The following is a 21,793-nucleotide window of genomic DNA, read 5'->3' as shown; positions in this document are numbered from 1 at the left end:
GGCTGGTTATGCCTTTTGGCTTGACCAATGCCCCTGCTACTTTCATGAGGTTAATGAATGATGTACTCAGACCTTTTCTTGATGATTTTGTTATTGTGTATCTGGATGACATTCTGATTTTTAGTAAAACGTGGGAAGAACATTTAAAGCATGTTAAGTAGACATTAGATGTTTTGAAAAGAGAAAAACTTTATGTTAAACTCTCCAAATGTGAATTTGGCAAAACCTCTCTAAATTATTTGAGTCAGATAGTAGGGGGAGGTGAATTGAAAATAGATCCCTTTAAAGTGGCAGTCATTGTAAACTGGCCTAAGCCCAAGTCTGCTACAGAAGTGAGAAGCTTCTTAGGAGCAGCACAATATTGGAGGAAGTTCATTTCAAATTTTTCCTCAATTGCAGCTCCCTTACATGCTTTGACAGGATTGAACAAGGTATTTCAGTGGGGAGGCAAACAGCAGAAAGCCTTCGACACCTCGAAAGAAAAAATTAGTACAGTACCTGTACTAGCACTGTCAGATCTACAAAGACCCTTTGAAATCCAAACTGATGCCAGTGACTATGCCATGGGAGCAGTGTTGACACAGCACGGTAAACCCATATGTTATCATTTTGAGACTTTTAATCCTGAAGTAGTTAACTATCCTACATATGATAAGGAATTGTATGCATTAGTTCAGAGTGTGAAAAAGTGGAAACATTACTTAATGGGAAAAGAAACAGTAATACATACTGATCATCAGCCACTTCAATATTTACACTCCCAAACTAAGTTGCAACAATCAAGACATTACAGATGGATGGGTTTTCTACAACAGTTTCATTTAGTCATCAGATATAAAAAGGGCATACATAACAAGGTTGCAGACATGTTATCTAGACCCATTATAAATGCATCTACCATACTTAAGCATAATTTTGTGCTCCATGAAAGCTACATAGAACAGTATGCTCAGGATATGGACTTTAAAGATGTATATGCAACTTTGAGTCAAGGCAAAAGAGTAGAAGAATTGGACTACCATGTGAAGGACCGACTCCTATATCATTGTGGGAAACTCTGCATTCCACAAACCGAGAGAGCAAAGATAATTAGGGAAGCACACACTTCTCTGATATCAGGTCACTTTGGGGTAAGTAAAACAGTTGCACAGCTGCAAAGGATTTGTTATTGGCCAAGGATGAGTGAGACAGTTTCTAGATATGTAAAGAGGTGTGTTGTGTGTGCTAAAAGCAAGCCCAGTAACAGAAAACTAGGCTTGTACACTCCATTGCCAGTTCCTTCTCACCCTTGGGAAAGCATTTCCATGGATTTTGTTGGAGGACTGCCTAAATCTAGGAAAGGTCATGATTATCTATATGTTGTTGTGGATAGGTTCAGCAAAATGTGTATTTTGATACCCTGTAGTAAACAGATTACAGCTGAACAAACTGCAAAATTATTCTTTCAAAATGTATGGGTTCATTTTGGATTACCCACTTCTATTATATCTGATCGAGACACCCGATTTGTGGGAAAGTTTTGGTCCAGTCTGTGGGAACTAATGGACACCAAATTGAAAAAACGCACAGCTTTTCATCCACAAATAGATGGCCAGACAGAAGTAGTTAACAGGACAGTGATCCAGTTACTGAGAGGATATTGCAGCAAACACCCTAAGCTTTGGGATGAATACTTGTGTTATGTGCAGCGTGCTTACAATAGAGCCAAACACTCTTCTACCCAGAGATCTCCTTTTGAGACCTGTTTTGGTTTCATACCAAGGTCTCCCTTGGATTTTGTCTTTGGTAAAAATATCATGGTTGATGGACACAGTGATGTGGACAAAGCAACTAGGTTCATTGAACAGATCCAGGAGATCCACCGGGGAGTACAGGAACAGCTGGAAAAAAAACCAAGCCAAGTACAAGGCTAGGCATGATAAGCATCGGATGGAGCATAGTTTTCAAGTTGGAAACCAAGTCTCGCTGTATATCAGCAAGGACAGGATGCAAGGTGAAGGCAAGAAGCTAAAACCTATCAGCTATGGACCCTTCAGGATACTTGAGAAGATTGGTGAGAATGCTTTCCGCCTTGATCTCCCAATTTAAATGCACATCTACTCAGTCGTGAACACAGATTGCTTGAGGTTGTTTGAACCTTCAATGATTGAGGAACCTGAACAGCAGAGTCAATTGCCTTCTGTTGATGACCTACTACCTGAATATCTTAATGAGTTGCAGGAAGATACAGTGTTGGACAGGAAGGTAAGGACGACGCGCAGTGGACAGGTGGAATACCTCAGAATTGGGCTTAAAGGTTCGAAGCCGAGCAATGCGAAGTGGATTGAGATTGGACAAGTGAGACAGCAGTTTCCTCACTTAGTCGTTGCTTGAAGAAAACCAAATTTTGGTGGTCCAAAGGCTTTTCAGTTGGGAGGCCGTGATCCAAATTGGATCCATAGACGACTGTCACAAAACCATGACTATATTGGGATGAAACAAATCCTTGAAGAACCCAAAACAGCAATCAAAAACAGCCTGAACCAGTGGCCATGGCAGCCGGCGCGGAACGACGAGGACCTCGGTCAAAGCGCACTGACCGAGGCCCATGGAAACTGCGCAAGAGGTCAAAATAGCCCCTAGGAGCCCCGGATCGAGAAAAGGAGTTGATTTTCGATGTGTGTTCGCTTGGAAAACAGGGCCGAAAAGGAGGAGCCTTAAGCACTCGGTCACGTTGGGAGCCAGAGGACCATGGGCGGAGAAACAAAAAGCGCCATCGTACGAAGGTGGGACCCACAACCTGGAAACCGGCAGTTTGATCGGGGCGCCCTTGAACGGTAAGCGGTTTTGGAGAAAACGGAGCGAGCACCCTCAGCGATCGACGCGTGGCAACGGAGGTGAGAGAAAAACCGCCGTGATCGCGCGTTATCGATCGAGCAAGTCAACCGCACTCGGCGTGCGAATGACGTTGGATCTGGAGGAGCCAGATCGGCGGCTGAGATTGCATCTGATAGACAGAGCAGAATTGATAGGGGATTAAGCCGCGATTTAAGAGGATTTGGAATCTGTTGACCGCCACGGTGGAGAAAGAAATAAATCGACGAACAGGCTGGCGTTGTTCCAGTGAGGACACGTGGCTACTTCTTGAGCGTTCATGTTGATGCCGAACAGGGAATTCCAAGCACACAAGCGGCATGCAAATTGACGCAGGTGGGAGAGGAATCAAACAAGCGTGGAGGTCGAATGGCTAAAGCCATGAACAGAGACAGTGAACAGGGATTCAGAGGAAGAGAGATTCCGAACGAAGAGTCCAAGCGACCAAGAGAGACAGTGAATAGTGAACCCTGAGAGGAGGACGAGCACAGAGAGTAGTAAAGCCAAGCAGAGGAGACAGAGGGCCGATCTTATCATAGGCAGCATCGAGCACCAAAGAGCTTGAAGAATCAAGCCTTCCCATAGAGGAATCTGTCCGGATTGAGCATCACAGTTGGCTCTTTCCACTTTAGACCGAGGGTCACAGAGCTGGTAGGAAGAACAATAGTTTGTGTACTCCAAGTGGCTTGGGGAATCCAAGAACCACCCTACCAAGCAAACTCTGCTTCAAGAGAACTCATATTGAATCCTTGCATTGTAATTTCTCTGCTGAAAGACACAATAAAATAAGGCCACCATTGAAGCTGGACCGGAAACGTAGCCCTGGAGAATACGGTGAACTCCTTATTAAAAATTGCTTGTGTCTTTGTGTTGCGTACTGTATTTCTCTGCTATCTTTCCATTTACTTTCTATGTATTGGCAATCTAATCGATCTATTGTTTCAATAACACAGAACACACACACACCAGCACATGGGTCTATAATACCTTTTGTTTAATAAATCTTCACTGAGGTCACTCATAGGGTGATTATCAAATCACCATCGCCTTTCCTCTTGATACATTGGACCATTGGTTGATTGATAGTGGTCCCTCAAGGCACTTCACTAGCTACAAAGAAGCTCTATCAAAATTGGTCGAAAAAAGACAAATATGCAGATTATACATGGAGATAATGCCACTTATCGCATGAAAGGAATTGGGATCGTTACTCTTCACTTAAATCAATGTCAAACCCTCCACTTACAAAAAGTGTTATATGTACCTGAGTTGAAAAAGAACTTAGTTTCTATTTCTTCGATGGAAGACAAAGGTTTTAAGGTGACATTCATTGACAGGAAGGTTTGTGTTTAGCAAAGGAACCCAAGAGATGCATTCACTCTTGGATTCAAGGTTGAAGGTATCTATCAGGTTGGAGGAAGATCGTTGGGAGCAATGACTTGTAATACTTCTCTTCAATCTAAATTATGGCACCAGAGATTTTCTCACCTTCATTTCAAACCCTTACCCGATGTAAGGAAGATGTTCACAGGGATGCCTGAATTCAACTTAAATCGTGAAGATGTATGTCAAGGATGTGAAGATGGAAATCATACAAGGGGACCATTCCACTCAAGTGAGACACAAACCACTGATATTCTTCAATTGGTCCATTCTGATCTATCAGATATGTTGTATGTGACATCTTTGGGTGGATATTTGTATTATATTGATTTTGTGGATGACTTCTCTTGCAAACATGGATCTATTTCTTAAAGAAGGATGAAGTATTCAAGTGGTTCCACTCTTTCAAAGCCTTGGTCGAGAATCAAACAGGGAAGAAAACTAAAATATTAAGGACCAATAAAGGAACTGAATATGAGTCAAATGAATTCAAAGACTATTGTAAAGAAGTTGGAATTAAGAAGGAGACAACTACCACTTATACTCCTGAACAAAATGGTGTTGCTGAAATGAAGGATGTACTATCATAGAAGCCACTTGTGTCATGCTACATGATCAAAGTATTCTGAAGTTCATATGGGGAGAAGTTGTCAACATCGATGTGTATGTCCAAAACTAATGCCCATACCAAGCTTTGGACTTCAAGACACCTGAAGAAATTTTCACCAGTAAGAAACCTGATGTTTCTCATTTTAGAATTTTTTGTTGTCCCATATATTTTCATGTGCCGAAAGAGAAAAGAAACAAACTAGATGCATCTAGGAAGAAAGGAACATTTGTGGGCTACAATGAAACTTCAAAGGCATATAGAATCTATGTGTTTGGTCAAAGGGAAGTGGAATTAAGTCATGATGTCACTTTCGATGAAGATTTTGCTCTTAGAAAGATCTGAGATCTTCCTATTCCTAGGAAGAACAATGATGATGCTAATGCAGAAAATCAGGATGAACCTTCGTCTAATGAACCAATGCCTGATGTTGAAGGTATGATGATCCCATTGCTCCACCTCCTAGTGAGCCCTCTACTTCAAGAAAGAAACCTTTTGTGACTCAAAGATACTCTTGAAGACACTGAGAAACATATTGCACCGACGGGGACATTTTGTGAAAGTAAGAAGTCAAATAGGTACCAAGGGTAATTAGCTGCAATGAATACCATTGCACAATATGAGCTTTGTACATTCAAAGAAGTCGTGAAGCAACAAATTTGGAAGGATGCGATGAATGAGGAATATGAGTGGATCATGAAGAATATGTTTAGGATGTGGTTCCTAGACCCAAGGACAAGTCAGTGGTCACTTCGAAATGGCTCTACAAGATCAAACATGGAGTTGATGGAAGTGATGAGAAATTTAAAGCCATATTTCTAGCTCGAGGCTTCTCTCAAAAGGGAGTAGACTATGATGAGATATTTTCACCTGTTGCCCGATATACCACCATCTGTTCGATCATAGCCCTTGTTGCCTCGCAAGGATGGAACCTACTTCAAATGGATGTCAAAACTGCGTTCTTGCATGGTTTTCTTAAGGAGGAAGTATATGTGGAACAACCCGAGGGGTTCAAGGTACAAGATCATGAGACACATGTATGAAGGTTGAAGAAATCTGTTTATGGGTTGAAGCAAGGCCTTAGGGCTTGGTATGAGAGGATCAATAGCTATCTTATGAAGTTGGGATTTACACGAAGCGATGTTGACCCGAACCTATACTTCAAGGTTGTAAAGGACAGACCTCGCATTCGGTTCCTTGATGTGGATGACCTCTTTCTGATAGGTGATGACACTCTCATTCATCAATGCAAGAGGGAGTTGGCTTCTGAATTCGAGATGAAGGACCTACGACTGATGCATTATTTCCTAGGGTTGGAAGTCTGGCGAAAGCTAGGTGAGATTTTCCTTTCTCAAGGAAAATATATTGTGAAGCTACTTGAGAGATGTGAAATGGTGGATTGCAAGTCCGTGACTACTCCGATGGAACTCAACTTTAAGAAGTTGTGTGGAAGTGTTGTTGGGACCGGAGTATCGAACCCTACCGAGTATCGTCAACTTGTGGGGGCCTTGATGTTTTTGGTCACCTCTCGTCCTGACATACGCTTCGTTGTGAATACGTTGAGTCAATATATGGTCGAGCCTCATCACATTCATTGGATTGTTGCGAAGAATCTCTTCAGATATCTCCGAGGCACAATCCACTATGGACTGAGATACACTACTAGGAATTGGAGGCTACATGGACATACAGAGGTTGATTGGGCTGGCAATGTGGTGGATCTTAAGAGCACGTATGTGTGTTGCTTCTCTTTGGGGTTTGCTTCTATATCTTGGATGAGTAGGAATGAGAAATTGGTTGCACTAAGCACCATCGAAGTCGAGTACATTGCTGTGAGTTGTTGTGAAGCAGTCTGGTTGAGGAAGCTCTTTAGTGAGCTATTTGAGCACATGTTGGATACCACCGTGATCTTCTACGACAACTAGAGTGGGATTCATCTATCAGAGAATCTTGTGTTCCACGATCGCTCCAAGCACATTGATATCGGTTACCACTTTATCCGGGATATGGTACAACAGGGATCAGTTAAGCTCCAACATATTAGAACAGATGAGCAGGTTGCAAACATTCTCATGAAGCTTTTGGGGAGGGTCAAATTCTTAACCTTCTGAGAGAGACTTGGAATCGTCGAACGACCCTCCAATGAGGGTCTCGTATGAGTTGGACATAGAGCTCTAGGAGCTCCTGGGGGTGTGGGGTACTTCTTGGAGATATGAGCGACCATAAGGTGAGTGATTCACCTTCCCCTAGCAGTGCGTTGGATACAGGGTGAGTGGTTCACCTTCCCCTGTGAGTGGTTCACCTTCCCCTACCCGAACAAATGCATGTAGGGTGAGGGGTTCACTTTCCCCTATGATTGACATATGCATAGGATGAGAGGTTCACCTTCTCCTATGGCATATGAGCAGGATGAGTGGTTCACCTTCTCATGTTGATGCCCCGGCACACATCCTACCCATAGAGTCTGGGACTCATGGGAAGTACCTCTCATCTGGTCAATGAGTTGGGAAAAGATGGTTAGGGACCATAGCACTACCGATGGACGCATCGTGTATTGTTGTACTCCCTATGACTAGGATGCATGGTGTCCAACAACTTGATCTAAGATCAAGGACCGACTTTTGTCAGTGGAGAGTGGTATGATCTTATGACTCGCTCTCGATCACTTCTTCATTATTACTTCATGGCTCAACAGAGTAGAACATAGCAGAGAAGTACATGGTAGTGATGGCACAAATGGTATAGGATGACAGGCTAGCATGATGATGCATTGGCAGGTGGATTTCTCCCTAGTTGAGAGGGAGTGTTAAAATTGGTAACTAAGGCCAACTTCCACCTTAAGACAACTCATATGATGGAGATGATTATTGCATTGGATCCCTCTTTTCGAGAGGTAGTATTTTAATATAAAGATCATCTCATTCTGACAAGCATAAATGGAATTTTGAATTTATTCTTTCTCATGCACAAATTGTCAAGGTCGGCCTCAATCAAATGTAGGCTCATGAAGCCCATTGGATGTGTCTCCTCACCCTCAACGAATTGTATAAATAGGAGTAAACCTTCTCTCATTTGGACATCACTCATATCATCACACCATCTTCTCTCTCCTTTCTTGATTTATTCGTAGACCTTGGAGGCTCTCTTCTTTGCACGTGTGGAAGGAAGGCAGATTTCTAGACTAGCTTTGAAGGCCGAAAATTTCAGGACTAGGACATGCGTTGACCAGCGCTGACTTCTATTTTGGGTATAAAATTTTGATTTCTGCAGGTCGCATTCTTTGGCATAGATTCCGAGGTGATTATGGACTATTTGAATGAGTTGACTATTGCATTGACTTTATGGTTTGACTGCAAAATTACAGTAGACTTTAACTAGGTTGACCGAGCTTGTTTTGGGTTGACTTTGACCCTCTTTGGAGGTTTCATTCTTCTATTGTTGACAAAGCTAATTGGAGGACATTTTGGGGCAGCGTTGACCATCGTTGACTTTTTTATTAGGGCTGTATTGACCGCTGATTTGGCATATTTGTTTTAGGCATCTATTTCTAATATTTGTACTGTCTCTCTCTCTAATGAACTATTGAAGAATAATAAGAAGATTTGATCAAAGGGTTTCCCCGCATTGGGGTTTGTCCCTGGCATCCGCCACATCTTGTGTCCTGCCTTGGCTTATCTTTTGCATATGTTTATATGTTCTATCTACATTTAATGTCAATGTGTATAAGTTAATGTGATTGTTACTGAAGATAATTGGAAATTGTCATTGAGTTGATAAGAAACATTGAAGTAAATTGTGCTAAAACATAGAACATACTAGATATGGGAATCCAAGATGGAAGTACATTTGCATGCACATGGAGTACAGGGATCAATTGTTTATAGAGACACATCTATCGACGAAGCTAAAAGGTACAATTCAAAGGCCATGAATGTAATTTTGAATGTTTTGCCAAATTTTGTGAAAAAAAAAGTCGGCCAATGTTCAACAGCTAAAGTTCTTTGGGAAAAGCTTTATAATCTATATTCAACAAAGCAATCAGGTCAAGATGTTATTGAAAATTCAAATCCTTTTGATTATGATGAAGAAATTGGAGAAATGAGTAAGACATAGTTTTAAAATCAAGTGATCAAGCTGATAAAAGAACTCAAAAGCCAAAAGGAAAGGGAAAGACCTCTGGAAGCAGAATTGGAAACAGCAAAAGTACTCAACAAGGAAAATGATGAATCATGGAAGATCATTAGCAGTCTTCGAGTACAATTGGAAGAACTCAAAAATACAAAGACACAGGACCTTAAGAGAGAAGTCCAACATAAGCAACAAGAACTCGACACAACCTTTGCACAGATTAATAGGCTCAAACAACAAATGCATGAAGCAGAAATTAAAAGGAAAGAATCTAATCAAAGATATATATCTGCAATTAACCAAAGGCAAAAGGAATTAGAAACATCTTCAATAGAAATAAGCAGGCTCAGGATTGAAAATGAGAAGCAAATGGAACAGATACAGGTTCTCAACAGAGTAGAGAAGACCACTCTTCTCAAGCTACAAGTTAAGGAGGTAGAAAAAAGAAAGGAGACCTTGAAAATATAGTTTCAAGAAGATCTTGCTCAAAAGCAAGAAGAACCTAATGCAACTCATGATGAGATCAACAAACTCAAGGGATCGCATAAAGAACACTTAGAAGATAAGACAGATGAAGAAGCAAAAATGAAGGCAATTAAAGATGGTAAAGCTCCAGTTGATGAAGGTACAAGCTCCACATCTTCACAGGATGATTATAAGAAGGAAGTTGATCAAAGTGAAAAGCCAAAGAAGAATGTTGCAACTCCGAAGAACAAGACCAAAGTAATCAAGAACAAAGGACGAAAGCAGACTACAAAACTGCTTCCAAAGAAGAATGAAAGATCTTCCAGGTATGTTCCTTTATTTAATGGTTATTGTTTTCCATGTGCTAACTATGGACATATGGCCAGGGGTTGTAAAGTTGTTGACAGGTACAACTATCAAGGACTATCGCATCCGAATGAACCATTCAGGTACACACATTTATTTAATGGTTATTGTTTTTTATGTGCTAACTATGGACATATGGCTAGGGATTGTGAAGTTTTTGACAGGTACAATCATTATCTGCAAAACTCTAGAAGCAAGTTTGTAGCATCACGAGACAAGTTCTACGATGATTTTGTCAAAAGAGAATATGTGCTAGATGGGCCAAACATTGAATGTTTCAGATGACATAACTATGGCCATAGCGCCCGCGGTTGCAGATATCAGATGGAATCGCCTATGGACAACATTGAATGCTTCAAGTGTCATAACTATGGGCACATGGCTCGTGATTGCACGAACAAGAAGGTCTGGAAAAGGAAACAGGGACAGGAAGACCAAGCAAATAAGAAGGTTTCAAAAATTATGTTTTCAAGGTTCGTAAAAGCAAAAGGTCATGAGGAATTAGCAGATGCTTCAAATAATGACTAAGTCAAGACAGCCCATTAGGTGACTCACTATTTTGAACAATTTAGATTGTTGACTCCTTGAAGTTTGTAGAGGGGGAGTCTATGTAGTGGTATATGGCACAAGTCTATGATTGACAAACAGATAGTTTGAACAAGATGGCAGTGTCATAACGGGTTCAGGGGGAGCACAGCAGTTGAAGGATTACAAGTTCACAAAGGAAAACTTCTCTCAAGGGCACAGGGACACACGGATCGTCATTGAAAGACTATTACAAGAGGCTTCTCATTAAGGGGAGCATCACGTGAAGCAAGCAAATTTTCAAGAGTAACCCTTTGCCATTGATGTCAAAGGGGGAGAGAAAAACCTGAGGAGGAGATTGAAATCTCGAGAAGGAGGTGAAGCATGAAAACAAAAGGAGTTGTACTCACAAGAGGAATAAGTGTGTTATCATCAATGACAAAGGGGGAGACTTTTGGATGTGTTGTCAATGATGTCAACCCATGGAGTTGATTGGGTTTGATGTTGAACAAAAACACCAGTGATTAATGTCAAATGGTTAATGAACACTTCTTAGTAATTGTCGGATTACATCAAGATGGCAGTTATAATGTTGGATGGTTGAAAACCAAAGTCCTAGGGTTTGGGTTCCCTGGACTTAGGATGTACCCCGACTTTGTCGAGGGTTTTTTGCAAGACAAATCATTGAGTTTGGGTCCGAGATCTATGTCATTAGATTCTCCTCGAAAAGATGTTTTTGTTGATACGTGGTACACCCCGAGAGGCCTCCTAGTTTGAGATATATTCACAATTGAAGTTAGTGACTCCAGTTTTTGCCCAGTCTTTTGGCTAAAACCCCCAGGAGTAGTGACATGACACCTCCTCCTACGGTTGTCAACATATGACATTATTTATCACTGTAATCTCACCCCGTATAAGGTACATAACTTCAAAAACCAAAGACAATAAATCAATCATTGACTTAATACACTCATGTGTCACCTAAAAAACACACCAAAGAGTGTGTTTTTGAAATATCCTAAAAAGGCCTACCTAACAAAGCCCCTAAGACTTCAAAACTATCCAAGTCAATAAACTTTATGAACACACGTCACTCCAACATATACATAATGTATATCATCAAAAGAAAAGTGAGTTAGTTGTCTTGTAAAAGGAAATTGAAATGCTAATTGGAGCCCCTCTTATACCCACACATAAGCCTATAAAAAGATCATGTATACTCCTCCAGAATTATCATTTCAACGAACTGTCTTCATGACCTTAACCTCTGAAACCTTCGGCCTAATTAAGGACACCTGAGGCAGTGAAATTTCAAAAGCTTAAGGTTTTGATTTTGTTTGGGAAACTCTCTTGACATCATCACTTCAATCTGTCAAGGCTAGGCCTGAAGCTCAATCCTTTAAGGTAAGTTCTACTTTTCATTTCATGTTTGGTTGGGCAACTTTCCTTGATTATATAGACCCTGCAGCTAGGGCATCCATTTGGGCACAAAATCCTAGGGCTAATACTAGGGCATCTAGTGTTGGGCTTGAATATCTTATTGCTGGTCTAATTGTATAGGAACTCTTTGCAAATCTAGCCATGGTCAACACACCGATCCAAGGTCTCATTCTAGAATATTTTTGGCACTCTGTTTTGTTGACTCACTCAAATAAGATATGACACTTCAGGGTTGATGTTATTATTATATGAACATGAGGGCTCTTCCCTCTGAAGATTCGAATCCATTTTGGTCTCCAAACCTTGTGATCATCACCATTTCAAGAAGATTCTTTCGAAGGAAGTCTCGACCCTCTAGGCATCACATTCTAAAGAAAATATCTATTATTATTGCCCAGCAGAGATCATTATATTTATAGCAGGACTACAAGGACAGTAAAGAGTATTTTAAATTCCGAAACAAGGACAATTAAGGACTATAGCACATCCAGAAAACCCAATCACTAAAGCTAAACAACCTTTGTGGCTTGAAGAGACAAGAACCTTCGGCCCTATGATTTCTACAAGAAGTCTTGATTCTAAGTTTGTTAACCTTTTGAAAAGAACATTCCGGATCAACGAAGAAGACGATAGGTAGTATTAAATAAGTCATCACCATATGTTTACAACCAACTTGTAGACAAAGCTAATTTTGGCACAGTTTTCAAGTATACAATTTTCTAGCAAATAGTCCTTCAAAGGTTGAAGGAACACTTGTAAACAAGTGATATATAATGGTATAGCAAGGTAGTTGTGAATAGTTCTTGCGATTGTCTCAACATTGATTTTACACCATTGATTTGACTCGATATTTGACATAGTATTCTTGTTCCTTGAGTGTGGAAATGCATACAATTCTTGTTAAGCTATAGCCCTTGTATACATTATATAACTACCTGTTAATGGACAACACCTTGTTTGATGTAAAGGGCATGGTATATGTTTGACTATGACCATTGACTTGACAAATGACCTTGTATAGTGACTACATGCGACAAAGATGACTTAATGATTGATTGTGGGCTTATGATTGACAGTAAAAATGTTTGACAAGTAATGTTATGGGACAGCAAGTGACATAGACCTTGACCTGATACATTAGTGAAACAATTGCATGACCTTGATAGTTGCTTAACATAACAATACCTTGATTGAGAAATAAAACAATGATTGACTTTGTGAGCATTCTATGATGGTTGACTTTGACCTTATAGTGATATGTCAACAATATCCATATGACAGCTTTCACTTGGTTGACTGACTTGACATATAAACTTAAGCACACAAACATATGACAATACCGACCTAGGGTTTCTCCACCTAGGGATCTATGTGCAATGACACAATTGCAATATTGCAGGGCAGCAAGTGCTGAAGGCAATATCATCCAGTTGTACAAACTAACGTAAAGATGGACAACAAGGTTTGATCAGCTAAACAACAGTGTTTACAAGTATTTCGGTAGCTCTCCAAGGGAAGAATTTGAGAGCATTAGAGGCAGGTCATAGGGATGACCTGAGGAACCTTGATTTGTGTTATTATTTAATCGCAGTGCTAGATGGTTGCAGCGTCGTGTGCAGCCTGATGATATCAATGGTTGTGCATTGATGATTATTCATTCATGAGCAGTGACATGCAGTGATAGCCAGCAGTTGTGCAGTGCTTTATAGTGACAGTGATATACAGTGTGTATTGACAGTGATGTGCAGTTGACCAGTGATAGCTTGATGTGTAGCATTGTGCAGTGATCAGTTTATGGGAACAATGATCAATGGCTACCAGGATTCGACATTTATTCTACATATTTCTTACAACTATTCTACATTGATTCAGAGTACAAGGGATCCAGTCTAAAAATAATGAAACGTGGTTTTCTGGCTCGTCAAAGTGGCAAGGTGGTGCATGGAAGGTGATTGGAGTCACCATTAGGTCGTGGCATTATAACACTTCACGGTGGTGCTAGGGCAAGTTGTGGCTTGCACAGGGCATTGTGGTGCCCATTCAGTTGTGGTTGATAAACTAACAGGGCGAAGAAGCATCCTCTATGACAACAGCGTGTAAACAGACTGTTGGGACACTCATCAAGTTTAGTCTGATCTATAGGGCGTTGGGTTGCCATTCTAATTGCAATAGGATATTAGGGTCTAGTAGCATCCTACAAGTTGTAGCCTGTGAATTAGGGGGTTGACGCCTCCCTCGGTTGTAGATGAAATCTTGATGTAATCAATTTTCTTTTAACAAGGAGAAGACAATCACTGAAAAAGCATCTAGTGGTTTTTGACCCAAAGGGGGTTTTCCACCTAAAAATCTCTGTGTCCTTTGTTTTATCTTTCTACATTCTTGTATAGTGTTGTCTACTATTGACTATTGTTTATGATCATCTGAAGAAGAACAATAATAATAATTGAAGATTAACTAATGCTCTGAGAAAATATTAAAAAGTGTTAATTGCTAAGAAATATTGATTCACCCCCCTCTCAGTATTTCCAACAAATCCAATAATGGCAAGATACTTCGGTAAATTATCAAGGGTCTTAAACTAGCTTTAAAGAAAGGTGTTTTAGTTTGCATACTTTTAGTGTAGGTGGATTCCTAGGTTGTGATATATGTGTCTAAACAGAAGAACAAACTGAACCAAAGTGGTCACATTCAAACTTGGCAAATACTCAGTTAGCTTGGGACTTAGCAAGACCCAATGACTTCGGAAAGACTCAACAAATACAAAAACAAAAAAAAATGGGAATGACTCAGCAAGTATGGTGAGTCTTGGCCAAATTTCTGACAAGTCTTAGCGAATCTAGCAAGTGGCAGGTTCAGGGTTGAGTATGGAGCAATGTTATCGGAACCGAACCTGAAAAACTTGTGGACTTGGAACCAGTCGAAACCAATATAAAAACCAAACCAAAAAAACAAGTTACCCAAAAACACGGAAATATTTGAATTTTAAAGAAAAACATATATAGTCTTGTGCATCCATATGAGATCGAAACCAATTATACACAAATAAGCAAAATTTCTCATTTATATGGCATGTGAGGGTGCTTATACCAAAATAGTATCGGCTGCAATCTATATCTGAACTAAAAATACATAAACAAATAGGCTCTAGATGGCCTCTAACATCCAAAAAAAAATAATGCTATAACAAATACCTATATATCGTTAAAACCATCTTCATCATCAGTATAACCCTTTAAGCATTAAAATATGATAGCAAAACGTAGCATGTCAAGTGAAAATTTTGTTTGAGTGATGGATACATTTTTAGTAGAGGCATGATGGTGGAGTTTGACAACCAATGCCACTAACATCAAAGTACACAGAGATATTGTTGTTCTTGATTAAATACTAGTTCAATACTCTCGTACATGACAAAATTCAATGGAAATATTGTAATTCCCCCAATCCTGAAATTCTGAAAAACTTTTAAGTTCACTAGATTTTTGAGTGAGATCTAAAATTCTACTTTCTCCATATGAAACCAAATGATGTTGGAACCACTCTCAAACATCCTGAGTCATTTTACAGTAATGTTAAAAGTACACAGAGATCTTGGTGTTCTTGATTAAATACTAGTTCCATATTCTCGTACATGACAAAATTCAATGGAAATATTGTAACCCCCCAATCCTAAAATTCTGAAAAACTTTTAATTTCACTGAATTTTTTAGTGAGATCTAAAACTCTACTTTCTTCATATGAAACCCAATGATGTTGGAACCACTCTCAAACATCCTGAGGCATTTCATAGTAATATTAAAAAATTAAGTAAAAGGATGAAAATCAAAGACAAAGGAGAATGACATTACCATGAATTGCATAACAATACTAGGGCTATAGGCATAAATATTAGGCTGAGTCATAAAAAATTAAAGGATGAAATTTAAAGATAAAGGAGAATGACAATACCATGAATTGCATAACAATACTAGGGCCACAGGCATGAATATTAGACTGGCTTGGGGGAAAATTAAAAGTGAGTCAACCAAATGAAAAAAATTTATAAAAAAAAAAAGTTTATGCTGGCCCATGCAGGTATGGACTGCATGGAACCGGTCCTGAGCCTATTCTGGTTTTGAAGTTGGAACCAGACTGGCTTTTGGCCCAAACCAGTTGAACCATTCAGTTCTGGTCTGATTCTGATAACATTGGTGTGGAATGAATACTCAGCCCCGCTAAGACTCGCCAAAACTTGCAATCTTGGCCAAGTCAAACTACACTGGACTGAACCATATTTTTTGTGCACTATTAAGAAGGCTTTGTTTTAACTTTTTATCTATAGATTTTCTCATATTCGGCAATTAAAATCATACATAGCAGAATCTTTGGCTAAGGCAACAGTCAATAAAAAGCCTTCCAATACAAGTTGAGTCTCGGTACCAGACCCTCATTCCTTTAGTCATCTTTTGCAAGTTTTTATACTTGGGACTACTGAAAATTGGTTATAGATGTAATTTTATATAGGTATGTAGGAATAATTAAAATGTCTTGGTCCTTCCCCATTTGACAATAATATTAAAATGAATATAGTCTATCGAATACATAGGTACATAGCTGATTTCTGTTTAAGCTGTCACATAATCAAGCCAATGTACAACTATCTTGGCAATAAAAAAACTTCGTTTCGATTTTTATAAAATTAAGAAAATACCCTTACCGTTTAATAAGTCTGCTGTTGAATTGTAAGAAATTTGGCCGTGTCATGTACTAAGCAATAAATGAATAAAAAACAACAAACGCATTTATTTGACTTCTAACAGGAAACATTGAGCACCAATATATCAGTAGATACCACGTAATTGTAATAAATACAAGGAAATTATGTTACAAGAAATCAATTTTACAACAGCTCTCGCAAATACTACAACTCAGGTAAATGAATATGCACTCTCACAAATATTTGGGCTTGATTTAAAATCCCACCATATGTTTGTGCAAGAGATAATATGTGGTTTATGACTTGGAATAGCTGCAGGCCACAAGCCCATAAGCATGTCGCATTTGAAAATTACAAAGAACATATTCAGACAAGGTAACTCATCGATGGATGCCACTAATATATTGTAGAAACGGAAGCACAAGGAAGTTGTACCAATGCAGATTCAACTACCAGCCCTACATGCATAAATTTAGAGAAATACTTCCATTTGCAATGTTAATATTTCCGCAAATCCAATTAAAATCTAGGAACTTTTTGTACACCAGGATATCCAGTTGAAATTGGGAGGACTGTAGACGAATTCTGTATTGCCTTTGCTTCCTGATTTCCAGCATTAGAGCTCCCGGGAGCTAATCCTGCAGAATCATTGGTACTTCCAGCCTTCGTTTGCACCTGCGGGGCCGCCACTGACTTTTGAATCTGATAGTATCATCCAAAGAATTATTATTCTAAATATGCTCATCCAAATTTAACTTCCCAATTCAAGGGAAACTGACCACCAATGTAATGTAGATACTAGAAGCCACAGATATAAATCAATATATGGAATATAAGAACAGGAAGTGACTGAACCATACCACAGCAAGCCGTTGCAAGTGAACTTCACTAACAGACTGCATATCTCTCGCAACAAAAACAAATGAGGAAGAGTATGTAAGAGAATTTTTCACTCCTAGACAAACAAGATAGAATGCTGGTGCAATACTGTAGAAAAATCAAGATAAAGTAAAAAGCACATTTTCCATCACTGCAGTATGACACGCAGCACATCAAAAAAGAGTATTTAAATATGCTATACATTTGATAGAATTCCACATAAAGGAAAATTATGTTTGTCGTACTTTGCAAACTGCAACACTAATGTTCAGTATCTAAATCCACATGCTCTTTGGCAATATTTCACTAAGTGAACATCTTTAAATTGAAAGAGAAAAGGAAGGAAACAGAAATTATTCTTACAGGACTCTTATTTGTCTTGCAATCCTTGCCAGCAAATCCCGGGATTGATAAATGCCAGTTTTTTTCTACATCAAATCAGATCCTCTTCAATAATCACCTAAATTTAATTAACCATACCAATCACCAAATTGAAAGTACTCTCCTATCCTAACTATGTGGTGATTCCCTGGCTTTCATTTGTGCCATGAATATAAGAAGCTGAACAATAACAAATATTACATAAGATCACAAAAAAGGCTGTGAACAAAATAATTGGTGCAACATACCTAAATGTAGCAAGACATCCTTGGCTTCCAATGTTGCCGATTTCCGATGCTTTGCCAATGCACATGCAAAGGTGGTTACCTGCTCAAACAATAGCAATCAACAATAACTTCAGTCAAATAAACAATACTGCTACTACCATTATAAAATAAAAATAACACCATTTCATTCCCTTGTGCTTTAACAAACAATGCAACAAAAAACAGACAGGTACATCATCAGAGTCCATTCTTGGTTTATAAAACAATACGTGTTTGGTGCAACAGATGCATAGCTCTATCATTTTGCTTTCATCAATATTCTGAAGGTGAACATATTCCTGAATACTTTATTCCATTAAGCACTCTTCCAGTAATAATCACATCAATCAACCCACAAGATAATGAGCCCTGCAATTATGGCACCGCAGTTACCAAACTAGCTCAGTTGTTGAAATTTGTCGCATTATAAAATCATTTTATTTAACTAGACCAACATATAGGTAAGTGAGACTTTGAGCTGATGGACTTGATGAATGGGAATAATAGTTTACCAAATAAGACCTGAAAGGTGGCTTTCCAAAACCAGTGTATTTAATGGTGCCATATATCTGTCAGACTCATTAGAAATAAATAGATTTGGCAATGAACGTCTGACGAAAATACCTAATAAATACTAGATCTCATAGCGTTATGTCTGATGGGTCAATGTTTTGAAAGTCAAAAATGGACTTGGCATTGGCCAAGGAATTTGGACTGGAATCAAGCAATGATTCGGTTATTAACCAGTTTACTAAAAAATATATAAAAGTGAAAATCTTAATCAAAGAATATATATCCATGTACATCAATGTATACTGAAAATTCGAAACCAATGGAGACAAAAAATGCAAAGTTTGTTCATGTATGCAGTGTGCACCATTTAAGGGTGAATATAACAAACAGCACTGAGTGCAATACATATGCAAAACAAAATACATAATCAACAGGGCTCTAAATGGCCTCTAGAGTCCAAATACAACATGCTAGTTCAAATACAACATGCTATTACCCTATTACATATCGCTGATAAACATGATCAATCATTAAACACATCATTATTGCTAGAATTGAATCCTCGGCATGAACTACAGAGCCATCCTCTGGCCAATTTTTTTCCATTCACCAACTGCAACACCTTAACAAGGGGTTCAATGATTTTTGCAACCTCTACCATCTTTTGTCAAAATGAGTTCTTTAAAACTTTCTTTATGGTCTCTTTCCCATCTTGTTTACAGCTCCACTAAGATGCATTCCATTCATCACTTGCAAACACTTTTTCTAGTTTTGTGCCTAGGAAAGGAAAATTGCAAATTTGAAGAAGTTCATTGCCAATCCAGTGATGGCATAGCTAATAAGCTCCCGGCCTCAATGCTTTTCCTCATTAGATTCAATACACATAAGTGGGTATAAATCTATTTTCTAATGCTCTTGGCGTGATCTACAGCGTTCCTAATCCAATCTTCTTTGCCCATATCCTCAAGCATGAGGTCCATGCAATGTGCAGCACATGGAGTCCAAAATATGGTTTGTATTTATTTACCAACAAAAATATAGGCATTATCTATAATGATTTGAACAACACATTTGGGAAATTTGGAGTAAAGAATGGGCATCATAGAATTCTTTTAACTAAAAAAGACATTTCAACCAATATGATTGAGATGATGATGTCAACCCCATGGGTTGAAAAGGCGAAATAAAAAAAAAAATTAAAAATGACAAACTCTGAGTATCATCTTCTAATTGAATAATAGTTAACCGTGGTAAACCCAAAAGAACCCTTCATTATTAATTCAATAAAAATAATAATATATATTACAACAATATCAATGTTTTAAGACTCCGACTCGGCCGAGGATCGACTCCGACTCCGACTCCGAAACGGTAATGACTCGGCCGGCTCGATTTCAATAACTCGGTCGTTGTAAAAAATACATTAAATATTTATGTTTTTTATTAAAAAACATAATTTTAAATATTTTAAACATAATTTTAAAGATTTTCATTCATGTTTCCAAACACACAGCATTATAATATAGATGGAAGACAACATATGATCAAAGTAGGATCTTTGCTTCTGTTCAATTTGTACATTAAACCTTGACTGTCAATCTTGACATTGTCACTATACAACAACCACTGTTGCCCTCGACACAAACACTGCAATGCTCACGAATGAATATGCAATAGGGAGCTCATGGCGCAGTTGCTAAATCAACTATGCCAAGCTGCTTTCAATCTTACACTGTTGCACTGGTGCCGAAAGGATATATCAACAAATATGCTGCGAGCAGTGAGGCTCAGAGCTAGATGTCTTAGGTCAGCTCTATGACCTTGAAAATATCTCAACCTCTGCCCAAGGAGGCTACTGGCATGCGTCTTATAGCTGCTCAGATATAGCAATGAAGCACCTTCCAGAGTGCTACAACAATGATGAAACATAAACCTTTACTGCCCCCTATCTTAGAATGAAGGACTGTTGATGAAGTAAGCCAGAATATGTAAATGAACTCCTGCTCATGAGACCAATTCCGATGATGATAACCTTACTATAGACAAAGACATATTCTTCTACAAATCTTCAACTTCAGTCAATAAGAGGAATGCTACTACATACAGTGCCTCTGTCTTTTCACTTAGAATCATCAAGACTCACAACTGCAATGTGAATGCCCTTACTGCAAACCAATGAAACATGAACCTCTCACTGTTGCAATATAAGCCACTGAACCTTACACTGTCAGAAGGTGCCTACCATTAATTTCTAACTGCTACTATTGGAGGCACTGTTGAAGTAATGATTGATGATGTAGTCCTACTCAATCTGCTTGTCAAGTCACCTTGGAAATTCAATTGTGAATAGGTAATAAATGTGAAACGGATCTCATTGACTAAGCCAATCACAGAGCTAAATGATTCAGAGTTTTAAGCCTCATACAGTTGTGCAAGTCTGCAAGAACAGTCCTTATTAGCTTGAGAATGGACTTCGCTGACCTGCCCAGCCGTCCCCTTGTGACTCGGCCGAGTCAAACTGGATCCGGCCGGGTTGACCGAGTCATGTGTGACTCGGTCAACCGGACCGATTACTTGGCCGGGTCACTCCTCCAGCAATCGACTCGGCCGTTTCGGTTTCGAAACGGCCGGTTTGTAAAACACTGAACAATATTTGGATAGATTTTGTGTAAACTTTGAAATACTATAAACTATTTATTATTCAGATCATTTTAAAATATAAAACTCACAATGTTTCATAGGCTTTCACATTATTTACTTATCATTCTCTTTTATTTAGCTGCATTTGTTTATTTGTTATTTATTTAATTTTAAAATATAAAACTCATGATGTTAAATAAGATTTTATGTTACTTCACCACCATTCTCTTTTATTTAATGAGAAGCTAGTGAAATTATTTAGTTGTACTCTCTTTATTTAATCTGAAAATAAATGACAATAGGTGGGCCAATTTACCTTCTAGCTAAGCATTTAGCCAAGAAGCTTAAGCCCCTTGTTGGCCTTGTTGTCACCCAAGATGTACACCTAAACGTGGGAAACGTTTCCAACCCCACAAGGTATAGTCTTTACAGTGCAATGCTCAGAGTAGGGGCTTTCACTTTGATCCCTACTCTCTTCGTTTAATCTCTCTCCTACGCAAGCTAAGGGGTCTAGTCCCTAAAATATGGAAAACTAAGGGGAAACTTGTTGAAATCAACAAGTCTAGGAGATCAAAAGGCAAGGCAATCACTTCTCTTAGTAACTTGAATTAAGATTAGATGGCAAGTTTAGAGTTATTGCATTGAGCAATG

At 38.8% G+C, this 21,793-nt stretch overlaps 1 protein-coding gene across 2 annotated transcripts in view; it reads right to left on the bottom strand.

Annotated features, from left to right (window-relative positions):
• Positions 1-16,572: 16,572 nt before the first annotated feature.
• Positions 16,573-21,793, bottom strand: part of LOC149148808 (transcription initiation factor TFIID subunit 12b-like) — a 154,795-nt gene continuing 149,574 nt past the window's right edge. For both annotated transcript variants that reach the window (XM_089445666.1, XM_089445664.1), the window contains 4 exons: positions 17,972-18,050; positions 17,706-17,770; positions 17,324-17,359; positions 16,573-17,165 (listed from right to left, as the gene is read on the bottom strand). In XM_089445666.1, coding sequence (XP_089301792.1) covers positions 16,983-17,165; positions 17,324-17,359; positions 17,706-17,770; positions 17,972-18,050 — 363 coding nt within the window. In that variant the 3' untranslated portion in view covers positions 16,573-16,982. The remainder of the gene's footprint in view (positions 17,166-17,323; positions 17,360-17,705; positions 17,771-17,971; positions 18,051-21,793) is intronic.

This window comes from Pinus tabuliformis, chromosome 9 (assembly GCF_031772625.1).
Source record: "Pinus tabuliformis cultivar Carrire ecotype Pingquan chromosome 9, CPIR1, whole genome shotgun sequence".
In the NCBI taxonomy this organism is placed as follows: Eukaryota; Viridiplantae; Streptophyta; class Pinopsida; order Pinales; family Pinaceae; genus Pinus; species Pinus tabuliformis.
Note: the sequence above shows the minus strand (reverse complement) of the source record. Positions and strands in the feature narration are given on the sequence as shown.